Source organism: Penicillium pulvis (assembly GCF_028828015.1).
Source record: "Penicillium pulvis strain IBT 33274 chromosome Unknown scaffold_8_segment0_segment0, whole genome shotgun sequence".
In the NCBI taxonomy this organism is placed as follows: domain Eukaryota; kingdom Fungi; phylum Ascomycota; class Eurotiomycetes; order Eurotiales; family Aspergillaceae; genus Penicillium; species Penicillium pulvis.
In genome coordinates this window covers 4380784-4407658 of record NW_026643080.1, presented here as the reverse complement: position 1 = coordinate 4407658, position 26875 = coordinate 4380784, and the positions used below count along the sequence as shown (strand labels likewise).

Genomic DNA, 26875 nt, shown 5'->3' with positions numbered 1-26875 from the left:
GTCACATGACCAGACCACTTTTTTTGCGCGCTTAATTTCTATCACATCACCAAGATATGAGATTCACCTCGGGAATCCTAGCGCTTCCTTTTCGAACCAACTTCGAACCCTCCACATCCACTTCATCGTCATCGAATTCGTTCCATTAAATTACGAGTATCTATCTGCCGATATCATCTAGCGCGAAATTGTTCGAGTGACGCGCGTTGATCTCATCATCGGCCATCTTCAAAGCTTTCCCAGAGTATCTGCGACCACACCACTTCACCATGACATTTGCTGTTTGAACTCGCTTTAACCCTCCCAAAATACTTCATATGAACTTTTGCGACTCTGTCCCCAAAGACGCGCGATCTCGATATGTCCAACCAACCACCCCCTGCCTTCGGTGGCCAGCCGAACTACTCGCAGCAGTGGCCTCCCCCATATCCCTCGATGATGCCTCCCGATTTTCATACAAATCCAGATTATCTGGCGGCGGCTCAGATACCCCCATTCAACCCAAATCTGCCTTTTGATCCCAATTTGGCGGCCTTTTACGCCAATTCGCAGCTGACTGGACCCGCCAGTCACGCTCACCCATACTTCCCACCTCCCTTGCCATTTATGCATCCGTTTGACCCATCACAAATCCCCCCTCAACCTTTTCCACCTGTGCCGGTACCACCTCTGGATTACACATCGTTGCAGGCGCCCGCAGGGTCCTCCAATCCAAAGCCAGTGTCTGCGAAGGTACCTGCAGCGAACGAAAATCAGCGACCGCAACCCCAATATCGGCAGCAATCGAAGACAAGATCTGGGCTGGTCGATCGCAATCGTGAGGAGGGCGAGGTTAGCGATGAAGAAATTGAACGGTCGCGCCCGAAGAAAGATGCGAAGGCCTCCAACTCGACCAGGTGGAAACGTCAACCAAGTCACCATTCTGAAATGGAAGAGGGTGAAACAATGTCATCAAGGTCACGCACTTCAAGTAGAAGCAGCACACGTATGGAATCCCCTCTTCCTTGGTAAACTCTTTCAAGCTAACACTCAATAGCCTATAATCCTCCTCTCTCTGTGGCTGCTGACCCTGAGGTGCTGGATCGCGCTATTGAAATGCAGAAGCGGGAAAGCACGACCGCTGCCCTGAAAGACTCTCCGTTATCCAGGTCAGCTATACAACTTCGTGTACAAGCTCAGGGTGCCCTTCTCAGCTTAGTGCCTCATAACATCCAGTATAATGAACTGGTGGCAGAAGGCTTGAACCCAGCAATTCTGAGAGAACTCTACAAGCAGGTTGGAATCAAAGTTACCACTGAAGCTGAGAAATCTGTCCAAAACTCAACCGCTCAAGTGCCGGTATCGATTAAGCCAGCACAAGCAGCCACGCCACCTAAGGTCGATGATGTTCGACCGAAATCTACTGCTGCAACTCCGATCTCTGCATCGGTCACATCTTCCGCCCCACAGTCCGACTCGGGGAAGCCGATGGAGCGAAAAGAAGTTATCGCCAGAATGCTTGCTGCGAAGGCCGCGAAATCATCGGAGGCTGCAACTAAGGCGGTGCCAAACGAACCTCGAAGCGTTGCGGCGACTCCCACCCCCACCCCATCTTCTACATCCAGTGATGCAAAGGCCAAATCAATTGCAGTCCCTATGAGGGAAAAAAATAAAGCTCAGACAGAGTTGGCAAGACAGCGAATCGAGGAGCTCAAACGGCAAGCATTGTTAAAAAGCCAACAAAAGGTTCAGCTCAGTCGACCTAGCAATGTCTCCCAGGTTGATCAGGCTGCCGACAGCTCAAGTACTGCGGCACCAGTCGCCCAGCATCCACTACCTGTCCGTCCCCCTGTTTCTCAACCCTCGGAATCCGCCACCATTCCAGGACTATTCATGACTGGGTTGAAGCAGGATGCAGACCTACAAACCCCTACTGAAACATCTCAGGGAGTCGTCATCGATACGGCACCCATTTCCCGAGCAAGCCAGCGCAAACGGCCTCGGGCCTCGGACTTTGACGAGCCTGACGCAGCTTATAAGAAGCAATTGGGTTATGGGACGGGTCATTTACGTCCTGCAGATCGGGTCGTCATTGAGTTCAGTGATGATGATGAGGACGAATCACTATATGGAGACGACCCTGACTCCATGGATGTGGACTCGAATCACGAAAACGAGGCCCAGGCTGCGATGGTCCTCGATAATACTCGGCCTTCGCTTCAAAAATACCCTTCATCATCTTCCACTCCACAGGGCCTTTCGTGGCAAAGTGACAACGAAAATATGCGACAGAAAGATTTGGAGATTCAGGCAATGCATCGTAAGATAGCACTGCTTGAGCAGCAGCGAAAGGCACGGAAGGCGAAAGAAGCTGCCAACCGAATTGAGTCACCCCGTACCGTTGATGATTCTGCTACATCGTCCTCTGCAGAAAATTTGAGTCCCATGGATGTTTATGAAGCAGAAACCTCTGTCTCAGCCTCCACTGCAAAGGCAGCGGCCGGCACAAGCACCACGATGACCAGTTTCGCTGACCAGTCGAACCTTATTGATTCCTTCAGTGAGTCTTCGGTGCGTGTTCTTGCTTCGCTGGATTCGGCACAGCTAGACAGTATCAGGTCCAAAGTTCTCCACATGAAGGATATTGAGTCTGATCTTTCGGGTCTGGACCCTGAAACTATGGGCCGCGACTCTCGCCTTGCGGCCTGCAAAGATGAGGCGGACAAGCTGCTTTTCGAAATCATAAAAGCCAAGGGAGTGAGAGAGAAAAAAGTACCACTTATCGAGGAGATGAAGAACCTTACCAATGAGAGTGGTAGCCTAACATTGGAGATTTTGGATGAGTTACAACAACAAGCCAAATCTAAGGAGCAGCTCATTACCCAAACTGAATGTACGTGCTTAGAGTTGACCCCTGACATCATATCATTGCGTCATATACCTAACAATTCATTCGCAGTGGCTTCAAGCTCTCAGGTATTCAGATCCTCGGACAGGGAAGAAAATGACATTGGTGAAACAGACGCCTCTGTCCCACATTCCTTCGCAACGGCCCCTTTGGTCGCTCAAGAAGCTGAAGTCAACCCTTCTATCAATCAAGCCAAAGATCTTGCTGCATCACGTTCCAGTCCCTCGCAGTCTGAGTCTTCTGGCTCCGCGATGGATGAATCTGAGGATATCTCTAGCCCCCGCGATGGTTCTCCTAGTGATGATGAGCCTGCTACGCTTGGCGAACCACAAATATTGGATTCCGTAGCCAGCTCGACACCACCCCACGCCGAGGCCTCTATCCCGGGGTCAAATCACATTTTGTCTACTAAAGACGGGGCTGTCGATGCACTGAGCACTGGACAAGGCTCGAGTGAGCAAGAGTCTCCTACTGAGCCTCCAGCTGTGCCTCTTGCCGAGGGCCCACCACTCGACGTGACCCAACACAATATCATGGAGGATACTGGCGACCAGGATGTCGATGCAGAGCAGTCCTTGCGTGAATCATCCGCAGCATCGGAAGAATCGGAAGCGTATGAACCTCCGGAGGTGGAGACTACAGAAGAGCCTAATTCACCCTACAGTCCACCTTTCAGCCCCGCTCCTCTAGAGGATCCGAAGAACGATATGGCTATTCTGGACGACCTTCCAGTTGATAAACCACTAACGGGTGCATCTCAGGTGCCGGTATTGGAACCTCAGCCCGATTCTCAGGTCGGAATACTTGGTGTATGAAAAACATCTTTTCTAGAGGAGACTTGTGGGATTGAAGTACTGACCCCCATAGAACCAAACGTCATCAACACCTGCCACCTCGAACTCAAAATTTACTCCCTACGTCAGCCCTCTGCGTTCTTTTAAGGCCTATCGATACCACCCTGGCTATACTGAGGATGTTTCGGACGGTTACCGTTCGCTAACTTACAGCCATGACATTGACTCGATGAATTACTTTTGCCCTTATGAACTGGCTGGTGGCGTGTGCAATGATCGGTCTTGTCAATTCCAACATTTCCGGGACATGACTCTTAGCGGTGCGTCGACGACTTAACAGCCGTGCAACATTTCAAAATGGTTTTCACTTCCCTTTTGTATTCCATTGTCCTCCCATCTCCCTTCCTGGGTGCTCCTACCTTGGTGCATTGGCTCCCCCTGTCCCTTTTCTGCCAGTCCCTCATCTTTCACTGTTCCGTTTATATGTCAACTTCGCCTTCACTCTCTTCTTTCTACCCTGTTCGCGTGCTGACCACAGTGTTATTAACCTCGGCAGATGACAAGATTCTTATCGAGATGGGATCCGTTCGAGAGGGCGAAACCGAAGAAGAAAAAGAAAAGTATCTTGCCGGACTTAAAGAGATCATCAACGAGATGCGACGTGACAAGGTGAAAGATTTCAGCACTGTGGCTGCTGAGATAGCCGCATACCGTAGGCGCTTTCTCCAAGACCCCTCGCGCGTCTTGTCCCTGTAACATTGAAGCACATCCTCCAAACCAAGGATGTCCTCAAAACGAGCTGACACAGCCTATCTGGCTCGCTCGTTGCCATCTATTTGGATATTCTTGATACTCCCTTTCCCTTGCCTTGCCCCCCTTTCTTTGCGATACCCCCATCCCCGTCCCTTTGGACGCTGAGGTATTTTCCGTCTCCTTTTCTTCTACCTTGTTTCTTGCATCACTAGCCAGCGCGGCGTTCTGCCTGCATTCAAAATTCATCGACATAAAGCAGGTCTTTCCTGAAGTCAATCGGACTAAGATCTTAGTCGATCTCGGTGCTGTGAATATTCCAGTCCACGACAACATGGTGCTTGGGTGCCTCCATCTCAGCTTATGGTTGTATTTACGCCGTTCAGCTTCCGACCTTGTCATTTTAAAGCCCGGTCTATCTTGGAGGCTCATTGCATGCTAGGCCTTTTGATTTTGGAATGAAAGGGTGTATGATTATGATTAGCCGGATGGCAGTTATTGAAGCACATATTAGCGATTCAATTGTGAATATCACTTACTCTTTCTCACGACTATTTTCGCATGATTCAAAATTTGGATGTAAACTCTAAGTCCTTCATTTCGGTACCATTTTTGTCTTGGGAATGTAGATAAGGTACACTAGCCTCGGGAAGTTCCCAGTCATGGGTAGCTAGCTATGTAAATACGTAGTTCTAATCATCATGGACATAAAACCCCCCAAGGTTTGCCTGGGTAGCAAATCTTGCAAGTAAATCTATATCTTGATTTTGGTGAGGCACCTGATAGTAACCGCCAAGGAGCCACGTTGTGTTTACCTGGGTTGGAAGTATACGTCGGCCCAAATGCAGATGATCTCACAGCCACCGCGATCCAAGGACTAACCTGCATAGAGTTTATGACTCAATTCCCATCGATACGATACGTTCCCAGCACTCTGGTTCGATAACCCGACCAGGATCATGAAACTTTTGACTCATTATGGATATATCTCCCCAAAAATCGTTGATAATGCAATGATCCCACGTGATCGAGTGCAACCGAGAATGATGCGACACCATCTATTGATGATCAATCTACAAGGACTATTTTTATTTTTGAAAATGGATTCCAATATCGTCAGATGTAGAAAAGAATTAAGCGCCGGGGGCAGGGGGCCAATTCTAACTTCGGTGCATCAAAAATAAACATTCGTGCAGAAATATATTCACCCCACTCGATGTCAGCATATGAGGTATACATACACAATGTGCTGCATCATCCCCCTCTCAGCTACGATCATGGGATAATATATATCTAAAACAAAAGCTAAATAAATCTCCAATCGCAGTAGCTGATACGACCGTTACAACGGTTTGAAAATGTATTTGGTGCTAAGTATAGTAATTTTATCCAGTCGGGGCTAAAAACACCTGCGCTTCTTGGGTATGCAACACGCACAAATCTGTGGGGTTCGTACGACGACATAGAAAATAGAAAAATGTTTCAGAAGAATGAATCTTCCTCCAATAACGTGATACAATTCTAGAATATTCGCGTCGCACTGGGATGTAGCTGACACGTGTAGATAATTTAACATTTCAGAGCGCGATCAAACATTGTCGATAATAGCTGAACCTAAGGCACTAAGCGAGTATTCTCAGCTGAACAAGTCTCAGTCTAGTAGAAATCGAGCCCGGGACCTCTGCCACCGGAGGCTTAGGCTTATGTATGACGTCTAGCTGTCAGGGCTGATATTGATAAGCTGATAAGTGGGGCACGAAATAAACCAGGCCAGGAACACTGTAGATGTCAAGCAAAGTGGAATTAAATCAGATAGGTGGCTTACGCTTAGCTTCTGAGCTACACTAAATGCCCCAAGGCAGATTTTCTACTTCCTCATGCAGCAGGACTGAGACATACGAGGGTCGGGGAAGACTCGCGGGTATAGTTCGATCGCGATCTGGGCTACTATTGGCTCCAAGCGGGGCATAAAGGTCACGCCTCACCTTTCAAAGTGTATTTGTTGAGAACGGCATCTCGGCACCCTGTAAACAACAAGGAATTTAGATTAACCCCGTGCCTGGGTGCGGGCAATTCTGGGTGAACAGAAGATCCCGTGCTGGTGCCCGGGGGCGCCAGTCCGCGCCTGTGCCTGGGTGGATTTCTGACCCACTTTGTGGTCTTATGTCATTGTTATCTAACTGTGCCTACCCTTTATTTTATGAGTTCACGGCTTTGTTGATATATGAGCTCTTATTATATAGTTCATCTAATATAGTAATAGATTACATGTATCACAGTTGTCCGATCCTTGTTCGAAATTTCCCATGTTTTATAATTATTATATACATCGTAACAATAGCAATAGCACATTAACATTGATCAAGTCAAAAAAACGACGTCACCGCGGCTGAGACGAAGCGACGTGGTGGGGGAATCGAACAGGGGAACTAAGAACGAAAAAAGTAAGCTCCGCGGACCAAACAGGTGGGCGCAAATCCTCGAGCGGGACAAAGGAAATCGAGTTTAGTCTAGAACGAAAAACGCCGAAGGGCACGGAGACGGGAAATGTATGAAATTCCCCGTTAGCACAGCCTCGAATTCGCGCATAAAAAGGCGCCCATGTGGGCCCTCTTCTTACTCTCCCCTTCATGGACCGGTCCGTTCTATAATGCGTTTGGCGGGGCTAAGACGCGCGGGAGCGGATTCAGGTGGATTTAACAAAGAGTCGTTTTGGGGCCAAGAGTGTGGGTATGGTTGGGGACTTGATTTGAACTTGGGCGTGGATGTGAGCGTGGATGTAGGCGTGGATGTGGGCTCAGAGCCATGGGCTAGATTTCAAGGTTATTTGCGACGGACCGCTACTTTGGCAAGGGCTGTAGGGCTGGCAAGCTGTCCATGCGGGCGTAAAGGGCGGTGGATTGATTTAATTTTCTTTGCGCATTTCTTTAGCTTCGGCTTTGACCTTAGCTGAATTTTGTTATTAATATTTTCTTGGGGCCAGGAGCAACAGACTAGTCCCGGGCGCATTGACGTGGAGCCCGTCGGGATAGAGGGTAGACTGGGATTGGGTGACTCGTAAAAAGGACTTTGTTTCCGCCCGAGCCTCAGCTCGAACCGCTAAATGGGATTGGCTAGGGCTTGCGGCTCAGCGAATTACAGGGTTGTTGCCAGGTTTCTCCAGGAAAGTGAACACCCTGGTTGCAGATCCACTAGGAGTCATGGTATGACTCGAACATTTCTGCATGGCTGCGCCATCATTCTAAGGTTTTGGATAAATGGAGAATTGGAAATGGAATGACATTTCATTCTTTGAACAAAATAAACCGAAATGATAGGGCCAACGAGGCAGACAGGCCGGCTGCTTACCTCATCACCCAACTAAATTAAGCAACAGAAATATACATAGCTCTCATCTAATCGTCATCCAATGAAATAAGCTGAAAAATCAAAAAGAAAAAGAAAAGGCAAGACGAAAAGGAAATCAGAAAAAGGAAACACATGCACCGGGCCATGCTGAGTATCGTAAATGCTGGAAAACGCAGTAGGAAAACAAAGGATCCAAACAGTAAAATCACATAGGTATCTATAACTGGAAACAAGGTCAGCGACTTGGCCTCAGGGCTGAACAGGAGGAGAAGATCCTTACCATTCACTCGTAGTTTTCAATCACAAAACCCAAATTTAGAATCTCACTTGACGGAGATACAGCTGCTGCAGGCTACATGTTGGCATTCGGTGCATTGTGGTTGGTGGTTGTAAACCTTGGGTCCATCGTTGCACTTGCAGCAAATGTACATGTATGTTTCAGAGTACGTTGTTGCTTGAAAGCCACCAAGTGCAGAGTATTGTGGGTGTGCAGCAAGGCCCGGCCGCAATGATCGAATCTGAGGTAGATCGATACCGGCGGGCAACATTGATCGTGTGTCGAGAGAAGGCATGTGAGCGGCGTTGAAGTTCACGGCCGTTGGGTAAGGCGAAGTCTCGTGGCAGCTATGAGAGCTGGAGTGGATGTGGAGAGAGTCTTGAACCTTTTCTTCTTTGCAGGCTGGGCAGCGTCGTGCGGTACAGCTGATGCAGGCGACGTGAAGGGCCGCGTTGTGAGGGCCGAAGGAGCATTCGCAGCAGTACCAAAGCGAAGGCATGATGATAAAGATGGATAGGTGCTTTAGTGAAGTTGTAGAAAGCTCTTTTGGTAGTTGGTGAGATATCAATAGAAGGATAAGAGCAAGAGCAAGACTTTGTATACAATGAGGTCTGTGGATCTAGGCCGGTAGGATTCGATCAGGATGAATTGAGTTGAAATGGATGAAACAGAAAAAAAGAAGAAGATATGTTTGATCTATATAAGGAATTGAGGAAGAAGAAAGAACACTAGACGTCAGGCAGCGCCGGAGCACTGTGGCTATTCCTAGCCAGCCCCGGTAGTCTGCCTAGGGCACCCGTATTGGGATGGAACCTTCACCCGGGCACGGGGGCCATGATTCACGGGGTCCTAATTTGCACATCATCCCGGGGAGAAGGCCCCGAATGAGGTCCCGACAATGTGGCTTGTAGCCTGCTTTACCAGGGTGAGATAACCCACTTTGTGCCTGGATGCCGTAAGGAATTCTGATTCATGGGGTTGAGGTTGACTCAGGGTGGATTTCCCCACTAGCAAGGCTGCATTTCACACCGTATCCGCAGGGCAATTAACCCAGGGGAAAAGTAGACTTTGGGTGCATCGATTGTGGCTCGGCAGTGCTAAAGAGACGGTCACGGTGTATGGAGATCATGTCCGCACAGAATGCCTTGTGTGGCCTTGAACTAGTCTCCACTTCTTGACAGGCAGAAATCCAGCAATCCAGGCATCGGTGACTCGATCTTTGAAAGAGTCATAATCAGGTGCAGGCGCTAGCCTGTTGCCTAAGAATTCAGTCACCAATAACATCATGAATGTTAGTTTTTGTCATAGATTCCAGCTCGAGGAGTTCGTGTTCTTTCCCTAGAGATTGGCATTGTAATTTACGATTTATGATTTTCTTTTTTTCCCTCTGTCCGTGCAAACATGGGGATCCTTCTGATTCCCCAATTTCTCCTCTTCATTCCTTGCCCGTTTTTATCTTTTTGTTCCTATACAAATCTTTGGCCCCCTCTACAACAAACGTGTGGATTTTCAGGTACCACAATCCGACCAGGGTACAAAAATACTCCAAAGATACTACCACGTTACAAAACGCGATGATCATATTTGAGCCTCAATATGGTCCCGCATGCCTTCATTTCCCCGGTCGCAGGCAACATTAATATTTCTATATTTACTGGAATGATGTTCGGCCCACCGTTCTTCCCAGACCCAAAGACCGCAGCTGCGGGATGAGTTCCCAGTTTCCGTTGTCTCAAATGATTACGTCAGGGGCCGTTCGCAACCTCACCCCAAGGCTTCAACTCTTCAACACCCTACCTTATGCATATCTTTTAGTGTTTCTGTGGAGGCAGACGCATTTTGGTTCTTCGATGGCGACCCGCGCACAGAAGCGCGTCAACCTCGCGGTTTCCAAAATCGTTCCACCCGTGTTGGTCGGGTTTATGATTTATGCCTCTTACGGGGTCACGAAACCATTATGCAGTGAGTGATCCTAAACTTAGCCTGGACTTGTGAGAACCTTGAGAACTGACCAGGGTCTTTCTGCGACAGTTGACTATCTTATCCACCCTTTACCTTCCTATAATCGAAGACCTCGGGTCGGCGCTGGCGCCGCAATTATCGTCATCTACTACCTCCTCTTAATACCCATGCTCGGGACTTACTTCCGACTTCTTTACAGCGTTGTACGGAACCCAGGCTATCTTCCTCTCGGCGCCGAACGTCTGCAGGCGGATGCGGCTGAAAAAGGCTCGAAGCCTTCGATCAAAAGACGCGGTTGGTGGAGCTCAAAGTCTCAAGAGACAGAAAAGGTGGACACGGCTTTGGACTTGGAGCACGGAGGAAACAAGTATCCTGGTGGTCAAGGATTACAGGGAGATGAACTCAGTCTAGAGAGCTTCTATACGAAAGACGTCTTTGTGTGTCAGGACGATGGGCGGCCTCAATATTGCTCCACGTGCTGCCAATTCAAGACTGACCGAGCGCATCATTGCCGAGAAATCAATCGCTGTGTGGCAAAGATGGACCACTTCTGTCCTTGGTATGTTGGAATTCCGTCTCAAAACTTCAAATGCTCATGGTATTTAGGGTCGGTGGTGTGGTATCGGAGACAACCTTCAAGTTCTTTATTCAGTTTGTGGGCTATACGGCAATTTTCTGTATATTTGTTCTCATTGTAACTGCATACTTCACAGCAGAAGTACGTCGCAATGTAAGTTCTCACCCTCTCTCAGTCACTTGTTGAATACTGACCTTACTTACCAGACTGGATCCGTCAACCCGCATTGGTGTGTTTGTCTTGGACTGTAAGTAATATTGCCCATGCATACTCGAACCGCGGACTTACTCATCCTTCAGTGGCGCATTCTTCGGCTTCTTTACCGGCGTCATGACCCTCAGTTCTATCCAAATGGCCATGGTGAACGTCACCACAATCGAAAACCTGAGCCGTCGATCCCGCGTCTGGACCCTCGCAATCCGAGTCCCCGAGCATCTACTTGAACGACTCTGGGTCAACGAATCCGCATGGGCTCCTACATTCCGCATGGTTTCATACCCGCCGGAAGGAAGCATATCACCATCACAACCCCGACCCACCGATTCCTCCACAACAGAACGCCACGTCTTCGCCATCCTGCACACCAGCCCAGGGGAGAATCCCTTCGATCTCGGCATTTGGAAAAACCTGCAACAGGTCATGGGCTACAGTCTCACTGACTGGCTACTTCCTCTGAAACCGAGTCCTTGTACCGACCACACCAGCCAAGAAAGCGCCTTTGCTCTTGGCCCTGTAGTAACTCGACTCAAGCAGGAAGCGGGCTTAGTAGCGCCGCCATAGCAGATTCCGACCCCAAATAGAGAACCAAGGAACATAGCTCTACACGAGGTAAACATAGAAATTGATCTGTGCTCATTCTTACTTTGGCCCCATTTCTATGTATCCATGGCCCTGGCATAGGTTATTTTGTATCCGCATTGGTTTAAAAAAAGAACAGACAGTATGTTTGAACATGGGTTTGACTCGTTCCAGTTTGATCAACATTGAAACAAAAGCGTACTTTTTCTGCAATTTCGGATTATGTTTCCTTTGAAGACATTCCCGCCCCATGCATATCGTAGGGCTGAAGGCGCAATGCATCCCAAGAATTACAGGGATCAGCTCAACTAGTGGATACTCAGTTTTTTTTTTTTTTGGCTGACGTCCTGACAGAAATAGGATCCGACAAGAATAGAATAGAAATGGCCACCTTAATGTTGACATCAGACCAGATTTCAAAAGAGTCATCAGGCCCGAACATACCCCCGAACATACTATCCTTGGAGGATCGATGATCAACCGACTCTTCGCATTGTACTCCTATTTTGGAAGTTGTGAACGAGGCCACGTTCTGCAAATGCGAAGATCCGGCGCTGGGCATAGATAGCCAAGATTGGACCCCACGCTAGTCTTCGCACAGTCCACATGCCGCCAATTTGCGGAAATCATGTGAGCTTTTGATCCAAAAATAACTGCCTGAGGTTATTCGAGTTCCTTGTTTCCTTTCCGGGTCTTTTTGTCATTTCGTACTTTTGTCGGAGGGCCTCGTGAACTGGGACTTGTGTAGCGTTGAAGGCATATAGTTCAAGTGGGATTCCGCCCGAGTGGATCGCGCGGCTTCCCGGGCGTGGACTAAGATGGTAAAGTGCTGAATCTAGCGGGTTATACCGGGAGAGTGGAAAGGATGATTCAGACTGAGCCATTTAATATGGTCAGGTCCTTTCAATTCGTCTTGCCTTGTTGCTTGTAGGACATTGGCAGGCATATCTGAGAGCTGACTTTCTTGAATCAAGAATCATCCATTGGTACGCATGGAATACTTGGAAGCTCAGAAGCGCTAAATAAAATAGGTATCAAAAACATCAATAGATTGAACGGCGATTGAAGGACTGTAGATCCAATGACTAACTCCAATTTGTTCCAGGACTCCCAAATTCACCATACAACACCAGCCATGCTGTAGAGACAGACAAAATAGCAGATCAAAGCAGCAGATATAGATCGCATACCGAAATTGAACCCTAAATTGCGCGAAAGGAACACAGCTCTAGCTAATAAGCGATGTAAAAGAAAGAACCCAACAAGGATCGAACAACACAAGACAAAATTCAAATAGAAACTTGATTTCCCAGTGCAAAATCGTGATGCCTAACTCCAGATAACCAAGACATGAACCATAGAGATGTAACCGTGAACCTGACAATGACCGTGCCTGATCAAGAGAACCAATACCAAAGCGCCTTGCTCGATGCAGAAAAGCAGATGGCAGGACCAGCCTAGGTAGGTACGCAAGTGTGGCATCGTGTATGGTTGCAGCAGGAGCATCGTTCAGGGGACAGAGCTTCACTATTCATCTCACCACAGCTACAACACGACCAAAAGCCGGCATGGCTTACTGGAGTTCCGGAGGCAAGATGACGGATACCGATAGCGTTATAAGAGGAGCGGGTGCGATCAATTGAGAGGTGTGCTTCCGAGTCGGCCTTGACCAGATTGCGAGCTTGGGCAGCGTAGCTGATGGACTGTTCTGAGGTTCTTATGCCGTAGCCAGTAACGTTGGCGAGCTCGAAAGGACGTGTGAGAGAAGACATTTTGTTGAATGATATTGATTTCGTTGGACTAATGGTATATGATGATGTATCTTCGAGAATGTATAAGGTCGCAGAGTATGTATAATGTAGAGTCAATGGAATAAAGCTCTTCGAATGTTGGAGTCAAATTAGGTTGCTGGCTGGCTGATAAAATTCAAAGTATGGATCTCAAAGACCTTAAATACGATCGAAAAGGTGAGGTTTATGATAGACGTGTCAATCACCCTCACCCGCACCCTTTGCTAGCAACTCATCGAAGGAGCTCTGCAATAGCCACGGCACCTGCAACAATTTGTTGCCTGGGAGTATCCAGGCAATGAGGCCGGGCAAACTCCATCGGGGCGAGGGCGAAGGAGACCAGTGAAGCAGCCATCCAGTGGACACGATTCCAGGGGCGCGCTTGCAGTATATGCCAATAGTGCATTCCCAGTAGCCCTGAATGAGCGGAAAGTTACACTGCCGCACTGGCGCCCACGCCCAGGTTGCGTGCCTAGCAAAATATCCATCTAGATATTCAGGCACTGCCGCACTGATGCGCTGGACGACCCAAAAGTGGAAATTGGTAAAATACGAAAAAGCCCAGCATAAGAAATCAAGTACAGTGCCTGACGGCGATTGTAAAAACTTGCATCACGCCTACTTACTAGTTACATACCTAGTACCTCAAGCTACTGCACCCAAAACGTGCTACTGCACCTAAAACGTGGTATTTGTCAACTTGCGGTGAGAGACCATGATTGTGAGTAAATGCCTCTCCCAGGGTCTTTTATTCACCAATGATCGAATGTCCCACTGTTATAGCCCCGGGTAAACAGCGTGGCAGCCTGTGCATGACTTCGGCGATCCCGAACAGCGGCATCGGGTCAGGGGTCAAGGCAACGAGCCGGCGCTAGGGCCTTGAAACTGTTTCCAATGATGTCTGGTTACATCGGTGTGCTGCAAGCCTTCTGGTTGGCCCCTGTGGGCGTTGGCTCGCCTTGAAGTGTCCAGGCGAAGCCCCCTTGGGTTACAGGCAAATAGGCTAACCTATTTGCCTTGGTCCGGGTGAATTATGACACATGACGGGACTGAAGGATACCACTTTTTCAAAAGAGGAAGGAGGTGTTGGAGAGGGATAAAGTGGAGATAGGTGGGATGCATTATATTAGAGGGGATCGCCGATTTCCTCATCCCAAACTTCTAGAAAACGGATATCCTCAAGGAGTTGAAGCGGGCCAATCATGAAGCAGGGGTAAATGGATTTGCAACCAATGATGACGCATCTGCAACGGCCGATCGGATCTGGTATGAAAATTATGGGGATTTTATGGAGCCGGACGGAGTATAAACCTATTGTTCTTGACCCGGAAATTAACGCAGGATGCGAATGGTCAGTGGGTTGTTTTTATCAGGATTCCGGAGATGCTTCCTAGTTTCCGTGGACTAGTGCCGTCGGGAATTGGGTTTATGTGGGTTCTAGGTCTGGACTCTGATGTTGAAGTAACCTGATTGCGAATGGTCTGATGGTCTGATGGTCTGATGTTCTGATGTTCTGATGTTCTAGGATCTTGATCTTTGACTCTTGTTTCATGGGAGTTGATCTCAGTTCTCCGCGGGATGAGAACCCTCCAGCTTCATTATGTCATGTCCGGATGACGTGAAATCGTAACTCTCCCCAGGTGATATTGCCCGGCTCACCCGGGCGAATTAGTGGATCATAGACAGAGCCGCAGGATTGACTTTCCAGAATTGCTGAGATTTCGGCATTCGGGTGAAAATCGGCAAGGAAACCCCATAGAGGGGATCCATGGTTTCAGTGCCGCGGGTCTCCAGACGTTCCACTCATTCCTATACCGGGAATCAATGATCTACCCGTTAATATGAATTCTGTTTCATCAGTACTTTTGTTCCGAGAAAGTTAAGTTAGCGTTGTGCAGTTGGGCTGCAAAAGAAGAAAGTGGGGTCTTTGTCATCGCGTCGCCCACTTTTGCGTCATTGCCCTCACTTCTCCTTTTCCTCGTTTCAACTCTTCACTGGTGCTTTGATGGACTCAACTTATCCCCACTATCTTTCAGTTCCGAATTGATCAGCTCTCCTCTTTGTGACGTGCAGCGTCTCGTCGTTGCTTTTTCTTTGCCGTCTGTCCCGCTTCAGCTTGCTCTTTTTTTTGCCTTTCATCATTCTATCAGATTTTGAAAGTTTCCAAGGTTCAAAAACAAAACACCACAAAGAAAAAAACGTTCCTTCGGCGTCACCTGTTAGTTGGTAATCCTTCCGAGCTTCCCATCATCCTCTTATCGCAAATATTCTTCTGACACTGACCCCCGGTCAGAGCTATTGGAACGCCACCGAGTCAAGGCCTCGGCCTTTCGTAGCCCTCCTATTGTTTTGGAAATTGCATCTGCAATCCTATTGAAAGGGCCATGAGCTTCTCAACCCAGCACCGCAACCTTTCTCCTAGCGGTGGGCGACACCATGTGGCCGGTCCACGAGCGTCCACTGGCATGGTTCACCTTGGCTCCTCCGTCGACCCCTATGAACCACCCAGACGCCATTACGAGCATGATGAATATCCTTCCGATGCAGGATACGGTAGTGCCTACAGACATTACCCGATTCGTCGATCGCCAGTAGAGGCCCGACCGGTTTCGACGCAGAAAGTCCGGGATTCTGGTCATTCGACTAAGCGAACGGAATATACTATCGAACCTCAACCTCGACACCGAAGCAGGAGCAATACAGCATCTGCTGTTGATATTTACAATAATTCTGCTCACTTATCGGTGCCTTCATATCATCACTCCGTTCACTCTGTTCATGGCCGTGATACCAGCCCCCTGCCCACTGGTTCGGGCCATTACGTGGTGCCCACTCATCATGTTGGACACCGTCGATTGCAGAGCACTGACTATGCAAGTGATACTGGTCGTCTGGATTCGCATGACCGAATCAAACATCAGTCAAGTCGCCATGCATCGCACCATGCTCCTCCGCCCAGCGGACGGCGGCGATATCCCGCTTACGGGGATGTCAAGAAGGGCGAAGACATTGACAACTACGACGCTTATTCCTATACGACCCCCCGAGAGCAGTTTGACCGTGACTATCCAGTCAAGCCACGCCATCCTGCGGGTAGAAAGTCGCTTGATCGGCCTGCGAGCATGATCGTGATGGATGACGAGCGTCCGCAGTGGATGCCTCGTAAAGAGAGACCGCACGGTCCTCCACCAACATCCTGGGGAATGGAAAAGCTCGACCGGGAGGGACGAACCCGCACTGGTCGTGCTGATGATCATCACCGGGATGGCTCTAGGTCGAGGGGACATGACCGTTCGCTGGTCACAGTGCCGCATTTATCAGACGATGATCATGATTCCTACAGTGATAGCCACCGTCGCCGTCGCCGGCATCGTAGATCTCATCATGAGAGCGACCGGCACCGCCAGGATGACAGATCCCCTCGTCCCCATCATGGTGGAGAAAGTGAACAGGCATTGGTAGGACTGGGAACAGCTGCTCTAGGAAACGGCTATGCGGACATGTCTGACTACGACCACCGGCCGTCGCGGCAACACAGACGCCCACGCGAGTCAGAGCGCGACTACCAGCCCCCACAGTCAGCATCTCGGGAGCTAGTCGAAGCAACGCCAAGTCCTGAAAGAAAGCAGCTTTACCTCGAGCCAGGTGACTACCATCGACGTCACCGCAGTCGGTCTCGCAGGCGTTCCCATTCTCGGCGACGCAACGGAGAAGAATCAGACTGGCCCACGGATGATGAGGATCTTCGCAAATACCAGCGTGAACCGTCCGCAGCTCCACGTCGGAAGCACAGTAGCGAGGATAGCAGCGAGGATAATCAGGCAACTAGGGGACATCGTCGTCCACGCGAGCGCTCACATGTACGTTCGCGCAGTCGATCAATCTCCAATGACAGCAAGGATGGAGGGAAGAAGGTTGTCGCAGTTGACCCGCCTGCGCAGAAAGAGCCCGATACCATGCCAAAGGGAATCTTGAAGAAGCCTCGTCCGGCCTTCCCTGAAGAACCCAACCCAGTGCGAGAAGGTGTGGCTCCTCTATCCAAGGATGCAGATAAGCACGGAATTCCACCTGGTGCTCGTTGGACCAAAATCGATCGACGATTAGTCAATCCCACGGCATTGAAATTGGAAGGCATACGGTTCGAGGAGCGGCCGGATTATGTCATTGTACTAAAGGTTTTGTCGAAAGAAGATATTCAAAAGCTCGCGTTGGCGACTCAACTAATTCGAGGTAAGTATCTCTTCCATGGAAAGGCTCAAAGCTCCATTCTTGCATTGGATCTTTTGAATGATAGACACTCACAAGGGATATAGATGCCCGCCACAAGGACCACGTGCGTGACAAGCGTCAGCACAGAGATGAACATCAGCGTGATGGTCATCACAATGATTCAACCTCGAGCGATGACGAGGATGAGGGGGATGAGCTTTTGAAAATTGAGGCACCCTCGGGGACCGAGTCCCAGCGTCAGCACTTGTCACTGCCTGAGCATCCTCGATCCTCGAGCCACTCCGTCCATGAAAACACAAAAATGAGGATGAGCCCTTCTGCTGCGCCGGCGTAGAGAAGGGCCTATCATGACGATGCCCCAGATAAACAAGCAAGTCGGAATGTGAATGAATGTGTGTATTGTGCGGGTATGAGATTATTTCGCGCCGCGCGGACCGCAGCGAACTAGTCACCATCTCTAGTCAAGCACCTAGCCTAGTTCGCCAGGTTAAAGCCCTGCAGCCATTTCGAAATACCCTGTGTCCTCCCTACTGTACACCGGTTAGTTGCGTTTCTGTACGATTAGAGCGCATGGGTTTACATTTCTAGAGATGCTACGCATAGAAGGGACTCTTCCGAGCCAATCTTTGTCATTGCCATGCTCAGCGAAATAGAAATTACGAATTTTCTTTTTCTTTACTCTCATCTCTCAGTTTGCGCTCTTTGAAACAGACGTTATCTTGTAAATGAGGCTGCAGTACTCTCCGGCCTGACGCATCCACAGTATACTTAGTAGGATGTTCGAGACGAGCAGCTGCCACTTCAGCTCTGTGCAACCATCGATAAGATGATTGGATCTCCTATTCCCATCCATCTACACAGATGACTACTGCCGCAGAATCGAGACCAAATGATGAGTCGACCAAAAATCCCGCAAATACCATACTGTACGGCCGAATCGAATCGAATCGAGCCCCAAGAAGAAAGACCGGAGACCTCCGCTGCTTTCTATGCCCTTCGCCCCTCGGAGTGGTATTTATCTCGGCGTTTAACAAAACCGTATCACTTTTCTCCACTCCCCCATCACAATGCACGCCTGATCGGCGTCAAAGATAGGAAATGTCCGCAAAAGGGGCGAGAGTCCCCAACCAGTGCATAGGTCGGAGATAGAGATAAAAGACACAGCACATTACCGCAGAACATCTGTTCGAGGTAGATACAGGAAGAGTGTAAGATGCGAAAAGCAAAAGCAAATTGGATTATTTTGGAAAAAGGGGTACACGCATTGCACGAGAACTGCAGGTTCTAGGTCCTCGACAGGCGCGCCACAGAGAGCAAACAAAAAAAGCTGCATCTCCCCGAGGGAGATCCCTATATGCTTACGCAGCTGGGTAGAGTGGGTTTGTAGCTTGTGCCCGCTTACAAGCATGGCCTCAATCGATATTAGGAAAGAGTTGGTTTATCCGCTAGAGTGGACTACTATACGTGAGTTAAGCTGCAGTAGCGTATACCATTTCGCAGCCCAGGGAGATTTTGTCTGTATTTTATCGAAATTGAAGAGTATTTGGTCTTTTTAATCCAATCCTTTGGAAGGATGGCGTTACATCGGGACACCGGCTGGAATCCTGTCCAAATCTTCGTTGGCGCCAAACTTTATGTTCTCTTTCACCTGGGTGATTTTCAAGCCATGTGCTTGATTTATAATCAGATAATTATGATATGTGCCTGGGAGAAGAGCCGTTTTCCAATATTCTCCGTACCCCGTACTCCCCCAAAGAAGATGAATGGAACACTCAAAAAGGAAATCCGAATAAACAAGATATTCAATCAATTTTAATCCCACTTAACTACAAAAAAGTCGATTTTCATGCTCAATGTTGCAACCTCGACTGATATCCCACCTATTCCAACAACCAACCCATTGGATGACACTAACGAAGTGTGGGACGGGGCAATTACTTGGCGTGAATGATCACCAGTCCCTTCAATCCCTTCTGTCCCAGTCTAGTATATACTACGTGCAGCGGGGAGGCACCCAAATTTCTCCCCGAGGATTTCCCAGACCTGGTATCCGTCCGTTGTGGCTTCGTTACTGGCCGATCTTGACAAAGATCAGAAGTGGATTGGCGCATGAATCCTTTCTGCCTGGGGCTTACGTTTACAGGTCTGTACATTTATTTTGTATCGCTCTAGTATTAGTATATCAATTCTTAAGTCTTTTTCTTGTCTATCTTAGCCCAGCAAGTATATATGTACCCAAGACCCATATGAAACAACTGATCGACAACAGTTTGCTCAATGTCCCTGCCTTATTCGTCATCCCGTGCTCGGCAAAGCCAAACGTCGGCTGTTGAGCGGGACAGGAACAGACGGGGCCTTTCCCCATCGTCAGCATGTGATGATTTCACCGCATGCGACGCAACGTAGTCAATCTATCGTGGAGACATGGCCCTGTTCTGTGATTCCTGTGTGATTGTGATTCACTTCCTGCCCCCGCGTTACAATCAGTTTGAGCGACTCAGCGACGTAGGTTGGTAGGCCCCCAAATTCCACATCCAAGGATCAATTAAATCTCATTGGACAAGATGGCCTAAGTTATAGTAGATCTCGGCTACTGATACTGTTTTCTGATCAAATCTTTGATTTTACATAGGGCTCGGAACTATACAAAGCGGGTACAAATGGATATTACTCTATTTGATTGGAAGGAAAAATGTGCCGGCCCCAGCATATGTACAGTACAGTATGAGAAACGAAACCAAAAACGGGGGGGCCTTACTGCCTAGATGTCTCATTTTGATCGCGTTGGATGTAGTCTAGATTGGAGAAATTAGATTTTCCAAGTTTGTTATCTAATCCTGGGTTGCAAGAGACCCATGTGAAACCTCTGCAGCTTAGCGAGTCCCAAGATTATGGGTTTGATGTTCTGGTGTTGCGTATGCCTGAGATCAGAGGCGTTTCTCCTTTCTTTTCTTGGACACAATTTATATTAAATTGTATCATCGAACAGGATTCTGCGACCTTGAATGAATCGCGATTTGTGGAATCATCCCTTGGTTTATCTGTCAGGTCGGCGTGTCGGAGTCGTTCGTGTGAAGGAACATCCTATGGAGTATAGCGAACTCGTACTATTGGCAAGTATACTTGCAAGAAAGAGGGCCCAAATTTGCTGCAATCTAATCCCGGTCCTTTAGTTTCTGTGGCAAGGCGGAATCGGAAAATGATCGACGCAAGCACATGCGGTTCGCTGCTGCTTTACCCCCTGCGTCCGCCTTTCGATGTGCTCTTGATGTCATTCACAGGAGCGGTGGGGGAAGAAAACCGTTGGTGGTTGGTGCGTGTATAGAGCTTGGGTTAATAAAGACTACGTCTACTCTGCAAATCCCGATCAGTCCTGTCTTCCGGCGCTACTGTGTTCGTGGTAGCAAATGGCGCTTAGATGATGAGAAATCCAAATCCAATGATAATTGCGATGAAGCTGGCTATTGTTTCCAGTACCAAACATCCTGTCTATTGGTGTCGCTTAGATATCGATCGTCCATGTACATACACTTTAGTCAAGAACGGTGAGCGTTTAGCGCATCTCGCCAATCCAACCTGCAGGGATCAGCCCTCGGATTACTATTTGCTGTCTTAGGCTGATTTTCTACTCATCCATTCCCCTCGCAGGTGCAGAGATTCTGAAACAACTGGGTAGCTCCGGGCCACGCGACCGCCACTGCAGGTTTAACGCCTCCCGCTAGTCGATAGCTCACAAGTACACTTTGCATACGAACTGACTCGTCGCTGACAGAATCCTGATGCAATCGTGATGAGAGGAAAAGTATCGGTGTGTTGCTTCCCCGAAAAGGGATAATAAAATTCGCCGATGACGGTGTACAGTATGCCATGCGATGTGGGCTTGCTTAACTACACGCACTTCTTCCGACAGACACATCTGTTTATCATTTCCTTACTCGGCTGATACACATCAACTCCGGAACACTCTCTTCCTGGACGAACTTCATGGGAGCCAGAGAAACGCAGAAATTGTTGGATCGCGATTTGTTTGCTTCGGTGTTGGAAAGCTCCATTGAAGTTGCCCGTGGAGCCCCGGAGCCGGATGGTGGGGCCGAAGCCCCCGATTTCTGCTTCTCTTTCTCCGTTGGTTTCGTCCAAGCTCCGTAGATGTAGCTCCGGGGGGGGGGGGGGGGGGGGGGGGGGAGGATCGCAAAAAGGACATTACACAGGAAAAAATAGGGCAAAAACAAGAACCGGGACCCAAAAAAAAGTGCTTGCGCGTCCAGTCGGGCAGAGCCGCCTACAAAGCTAGCGGATTCGAGCAAATGCAAAACGAAGAGAACAAAGAAACAAAGGAAAGAGCATCCACATGAATCGTAGAATAGTGGATTTATTCCCCTCGTTACATCACTAGCACAACTCCATAACAGTGACTAAGGCCTAGCCTAACCGGGGGACTCTATCCGGCTAGGAATGATCCGCAACACAATGGGGTTGAGGCCACCAATCGAATTCCAGTTGGTCAATCTCGCTCTTGTTCGGCCCAAAAGCCTCTTTTTCACCCCCCTACCCCACCTCCACTCAAACTCCGAGGCTTCTCTCAGCAGGAAAAGAAAAGGAAAAAACTTAATTCCGCAAAGAAACCGTTGGCGCCTCCCGAGGCAGATCCCTACCTACTAGACAGGGTGGTCAGTGTTTCCGTGCGTTCAAGCGTTCAAACGGACCAGGGTACGACAACTTTAAATCCCACAACCCCGTGGTCTGCGATATAGATCGACAGACTGGTTTCTAAGCGACGCGGTTATGGGGAGCCAAAGTGGCAAGGCCGTAGTGGAAACTTCCAAGTGTAAACGTGAAATTGGATTTTCCCCCCTTCTAACTCCCTTTGTGATGATAGACTGAACTACTCCCGAATGGTGTCGACTGCATCCATGGTCCGGCCACATACAGACCTAGCCAACCCTCTCTTTTCCGAGGTCTCTCCTCACCGGAGATACTACTTTTCGAGTACTAACCCCGCCCGCGCCAACGATTAGATAGATTCGAAAGCTGGCTTTTCCGGGCTTAAGACCGTGTACTATAACATTGCACTATAGTCGGCGCTCGGGGACGCGCGACTGTGGGATTACGACGTTGTGGCTCAAGCAATCTCCTCATGCGAGCCACTGCTGGCCCCAAGCGAAGCACAAAGTGCTCTCGAGTTTAGACATGTTGCTCCATCCACTGCATACCGATGGCAACTAACGTGGCCCCCCGCAGACCTCGGACCTTCTGTGTCTCATTTGGTCTTTTCTACTTTATTCTATGTTATTATACGAATACGTAAACGCATTCCAGCCGAGATAAAAAGTGGGTATTAGAGCAGGACATCTAATAATAATCGTCAAGTCCTACAGATTGTACAGCTCCAAAGTCGCCACGATCTGCACGCAGCAAGGGCGGGTCCCGGGCCCCCAGTTCAACGTGGCCCGTGTTTCCGCTGTGGGAACTGGATGTACATCGAAAAGTCAAAAGTCAAAATTTGAATCTGAGTCTGAGTCTTGAATCAGAAATCAGAATCAGACACACAGACTGAAATGATCTGATGAAAATGCAGGGCAGGGCAGATTCAAGTAATCACATCATGGAAGCTAAAGGCCCGAGAGCGCTTCGACCAATACCAAAAGAATCGCGGAGTGCATCCCCGTTATCAATACCAAGCTTGCGAAGCCGTTTTGCCTTGACTGCATTGCTTTTTTTCTATTTTCCTCTCCATTTTCTTTTTCTTTTTCTTTTTGCTTTTGCTTTTGCTTTTTCCGACACTTCCCTTTCTCAGACAGAGTAGATCCTTAAATGAAGGAAACGGTGGCGTCGCGGCCGCCCCGGTCCCCGCTGGTGGCTTTTACTGTTGGCTGTTGGCTGCGCATTTTTAGCACGCATCATGATCATTGTGGATTCTTACTTTGCTCTTTTATGGGGCTGCAGGTCGGTACAGGACTAGAGCTGATACGGGCTTGCGCTAAAGTGGCCTCGATAAAAAGGCCCATATTCAAACGGTGCTACGGTGCGCACAGGCCATTTGTGGGTTTCAGTGGCTGTTTTGTTTTGTTACATGACGTAAGAGTATTTTTATGGGTCAACGTGAAGGAGATATTGCTGATCTCTTTATAATGTTTTATGTTTATATGGAGGATCCGGGTACGACCTACTCCGTTCGGAATTTCCATGGATGCTTCCAAGGTTTCTAGACTTGACTTTGACTTTTGGCTTTAGCTTTCGCTTTGATTTTGGCTTTGGTTTTAGCTTTAGTTTTTTTTTTGGTTAGACTTTTGCTTTCATCGACACATGGTTGAAAGGGAGGGAAATAGGGGGAAACGTATTGTTAAGCAGGCTAAGCTAATGCCGACCCTAGCTTAGTCCCCTCTCTGCTTACGACCAACGTCTCTTGCCAGTCGATCCGGGGGGCGGTAGTGGCACCCTTAGCAGTGTAAATCGAGAAGTTGGATCTCGGTTGATCAGCTCAGGGGTATGTCGGTGCTACGGGAATCCTATTCCCCGCTCGTCTATTATGGTTCGCCCCGGTGTTCCCGTACGACGTTCTTTGGAACCGTACGACAAGAGCATGTGCTACAGTAAGACTCGGGGGCACGGGTATCTTTCCCTTGCATTGTTGACAGGCACGCAATTTTCTTTTCGTGTCTGCACTGTTTCCATTAGTGGAATTCGTTTTCTTGTTCCACCGTATACTTCATCGAGTAACCGGTTGAAGGACGCGTGGTGGGGCGGTTTGCTATCACAATTTCCCTCCACCCGAGGCTGGGATGATCATTCCACTAGCATGACAAGATCGTCTCCAGGGGAGATTCGCAAAGAAAAAATACTAATAAATACCTCTCGTAATGATCTCATTTTCAAGGCCATGACATTCTAGAGCTGTTAGGTAGCCAAGTGGGACTGAAGCGGGTCCAACTTACCGCGACGGACAGTGGCTGACTCCAGCGCCCTGCATCGATCACAGGTGAATACCAATGGCGACCTGACTTCGAATGGCACCGTTTCCCTCCGGCCCCACGGAAGAAGGAAAAATAAATGAGAAAATCCGGAAACCAAAAAAAGGGAATAGAAAAAAAGAAAAATAAATAGAAAAACGAAACGAAACGAACAGCAAAAAAGGGGGCTGGGTCATGCACCCGGGTTAGCTTAGCCCCAACCTCCCTTGAGTTCCTGGCCACAGCTCTACAGACTAGACAGCACGAGTCAAGTCCCCGCACGCACACTACTGGGCCGCGATCGAATGATGATCATTGGATGAAGTGTGGAACCACAACGAACCACCCTCATCTCTGAATGGCTACGATTACGACGCATCCGAAAGCTAACCTGGTTCTGGAAGCCCTTAGCTACCAGCTCGAATCAAATCAAACCTAGCCCCTCTCCTCGGCCGATGGGCTCCGTCACTTTTCCAATGCATGCACAGTAGCGACGCAATGCGCGACCAGAGAGATCATCGGCATGCTGGCTTTCCTGTTCGGTCCACCTTGAGCCTCAGAAGCCGATTACCCGCTTCGATTACCCGCCTAGAGACCTGGCCAGGCTACCCACTAGAGAATGCACCGGGACTAGTAAGATTAAAGGTTTGCTACTTGTTCCCATCGGGCGGGTGAAACTTGGTAAACTGGTCCTACAGATACGGGATTCCGTATATTTGAGCATCATTTTATGATATCGAGATATGAATTCTTAGAAAATTGATTGCGCGATATGAAATAGCGAGCCGCGATGTGCTCCACCCCTCTCGGACGCTAGAGAAGCTTTTCGTTATGTCTACATGTGGTTTGTTTAGGTCTCAGTCCTCCCGGTCTGTCGCATGGTCCAGATGTCAGGGTGAAGAACTTCAGGTGTCGTGCGTTGACGTGCCGGTTGTAGACCGTCGGAGCCGGAGAATCGCTCTACAGATTGCCTCCTCTTTTTTTTTTTTTTTTTTTTTTTTTTTTTTTCTCTCTCCTCTCGAACTACCTATCCATGTGCCAAGACTCACTACGAGGGAGAGCTAGTCCAGTATAGGGCTTAGGGGCAAACCAGGGTGGAGGCCCGCATCGGGGGGGGGAGCGTGGAGGCCTCAAGATTTCATTGGTGCAGCTTTGACTTGGACTGTTGGCCTTTTTTGGTTTTTCTTTTTTTTCTCAACTACTTTTCCTGCTAATTCCTGCCCTTAAGGTGCGGGAAATTCGCTAAGTCCAGAAATGCGCGCGTTAGCATATGGGGGCCATGCAACTGCCCGTGAGGAACCAAATGTTGGTTGGTTCATCGGGAGGATCAGCGGCTGGTGTTGGTTAGGCTGGAAATAAAAGAGATTAATAAAAATAAAAGAATGACAATCATCATCAAAGGACAAAGAAAAGGAAGGATTTCGTTACACTTTCACGAACGCAAAAAGTGATGGGCGGCCGTTAGGCTGTTTCGAGTTTATTTAAACGGGTCCGCCGAGGGATGGAGTCGGGAATCTGGATCTCATTTGAAGGGAGGTGGGGTGGAGACAGGGCAAGATTGGGCCGTGGAAACAAAGGCTGATGCGCTTCTCCAGTCAGATCGTGTGTGTAACCTCTGTTAGATCCAATTTAGCAATCTCCTTGTCGATCTCCCTTCGATATACTCCGAGCCCCCGAGGAAATCGCTCAGCCCAGTACCTGAAACTGGTCTCTGCACGATCCGGGCAACGTCAGGCCTCTCTCTGTCTCCACCTAATCTTCATCTTCTAGACCGCGGGTTTTCTTTTCTTTTTCTTTTTCTTTCCTATTTTTTTTTTTTTTTTTGCGCCCGTTTGGCCGTTCGATCTGCCCCTCCCCTAACGTCATACCCACAAACATGCCCTACAGTACACCCTGTTGTAAATTATTTGCCTTCCCCTTGGTCCGTTATGCTATAGTGGAGTCCAAATGTTGGCAGATCTGTTGATTTTCTCATGTAATGCCAAAGTAAAGTTTTTATTTCCCCCTTTGTTTCTTTATTTGCTTTCTCCATCGGTATTAAACTAAAACTAGTCAAGACCGCGGAACGGAGCAGCTAGGAGAATCCTGTGCCGGAAAATCCAGTTCGCAATCTCTTTCCCCTCCCCCTAGGCATAACCAAACATCGAGGGAATAACGTCACTCGGTCTTTGTTCAGCGTTGCTTTCAGCATGTTAGCCCCTCCCCATGACAGCCAATCATGACTGTGTAACATTCAATATGCGGTTCTTTGTTTTCCTTCATGGACGTATCATGGTGTCTCCTCCTTTTCCGAAGAACCGTTCCTTGACTCAGAAACCAGCAAGAGGGGCGATATCGTGACCGTTAGAGGATCAAGGCGATACATTAGATCAAAGAAATGCCGTGGATCCATCATGAAAGAGATATGCAGTCATTCTGCTTCTTGTCCCCACCAAACCCACCATGCCCACGCACTAGGTGACATTGGGCTGTTGTTCAACATAACATAATTGGGTAATCATACCTTTCGTAGCCC

At 48.7% G+C, this 26875-nt stretch overlaps 5 protein-coding genes across 5 annotated transcripts; 3 read left to right on the top strand and 2 right to left on the bottom strand.

The window, feature by feature from the left end:
- Positions 1-360: 360 nt before the first annotated feature.
- N7503_011065 (uncharacterized protein) lies at positions 361-4505 on the top strand (the record flags this gene model as incomplete). Its single annotated transcript, XM_057070611.1, has 5 exons — positions 361-985; positions 1037-2539; positions 2939-3696; positions 3755-4001; positions 4238-4505. 5 exons carry the CDS (start codon positions 361-363, stop codon positions 4435-4437), a joined length of 3333 nt encoding a protein of 1110 aa, XP_056917222.1. The 3' UTR covers positions 4438-4505.
- A 3597-nt stretch (positions 4506-8102) lies between these two features.
- On the bottom strand, positions 8103-8555 carry N7503_011064 (uncharacterized protein; the record flags this gene model as incomplete). The annotated part of the gene is made up of 1 exon (XM_057070610.1): positions 8103-8555. One exon carries the CDS (start codon positions 8553-8555, stop codon positions 8103-8105), a length of 453 nt encoding a protein of 150 aa, XP_056917221.1.
- Positions 8556-9633: 1078 nt separating this feature from the next.
- Positions 9634-11375, top strand: N7503_011063 (DHHC family palmitoyltransferase; the record flags this gene model as incomplete). The annotated part of the gene is made up of 5 exons (XM_057070609.1): positions 9634-10018; positions 10088-10577; positions 10625-10748; positions 10802-10842; positions 10895-11375. The coding sequence occupies exons 1-5, from the start codon at positions 9766-9768 to the stop codon at positions 11373-11375; spliced, it is 1389 nt and encodes a 462-aa protein (XP_056917220.1). The 5' UTR covers positions 9634-9765.
- Positions 11376-12790: 1415 nt separating this feature from the next.
- Positions 12791-13165, bottom strand: N7503_011062 (uncharacterized protein; the record flags this gene model as incomplete). Its single annotated transcript, XM_057070608.1, has 2 exons — positions 12791-12850; positions 12971-13165. The coding sequence occupies 2 exons, from the start codon at positions 13163-13165 to the stop codon at positions 12791-12793; spliced, it is 255 nt and encodes an 84-aa protein (XP_056917219.1).
- A 2402-nt stretch (positions 13166-15567) lies between these two features.
- N7503_011061 (uncharacterized protein) lies at positions 15568-17747 on the top strand (the record flags this gene model as incomplete). The annotated part of the gene is made up of 2 exons (XM_057070607.1): positions 15568-17413; positions 17497-17747. The coding sequence occupies 2 exons, from the start codon at positions 15568-15570 to the stop codon at positions 17745-17747; spliced, it is 2097 nt and encodes a 698-aa protein (XP_056917218.1).
- Positions 17748-26875: the final 9128 nt, after the last annotated feature.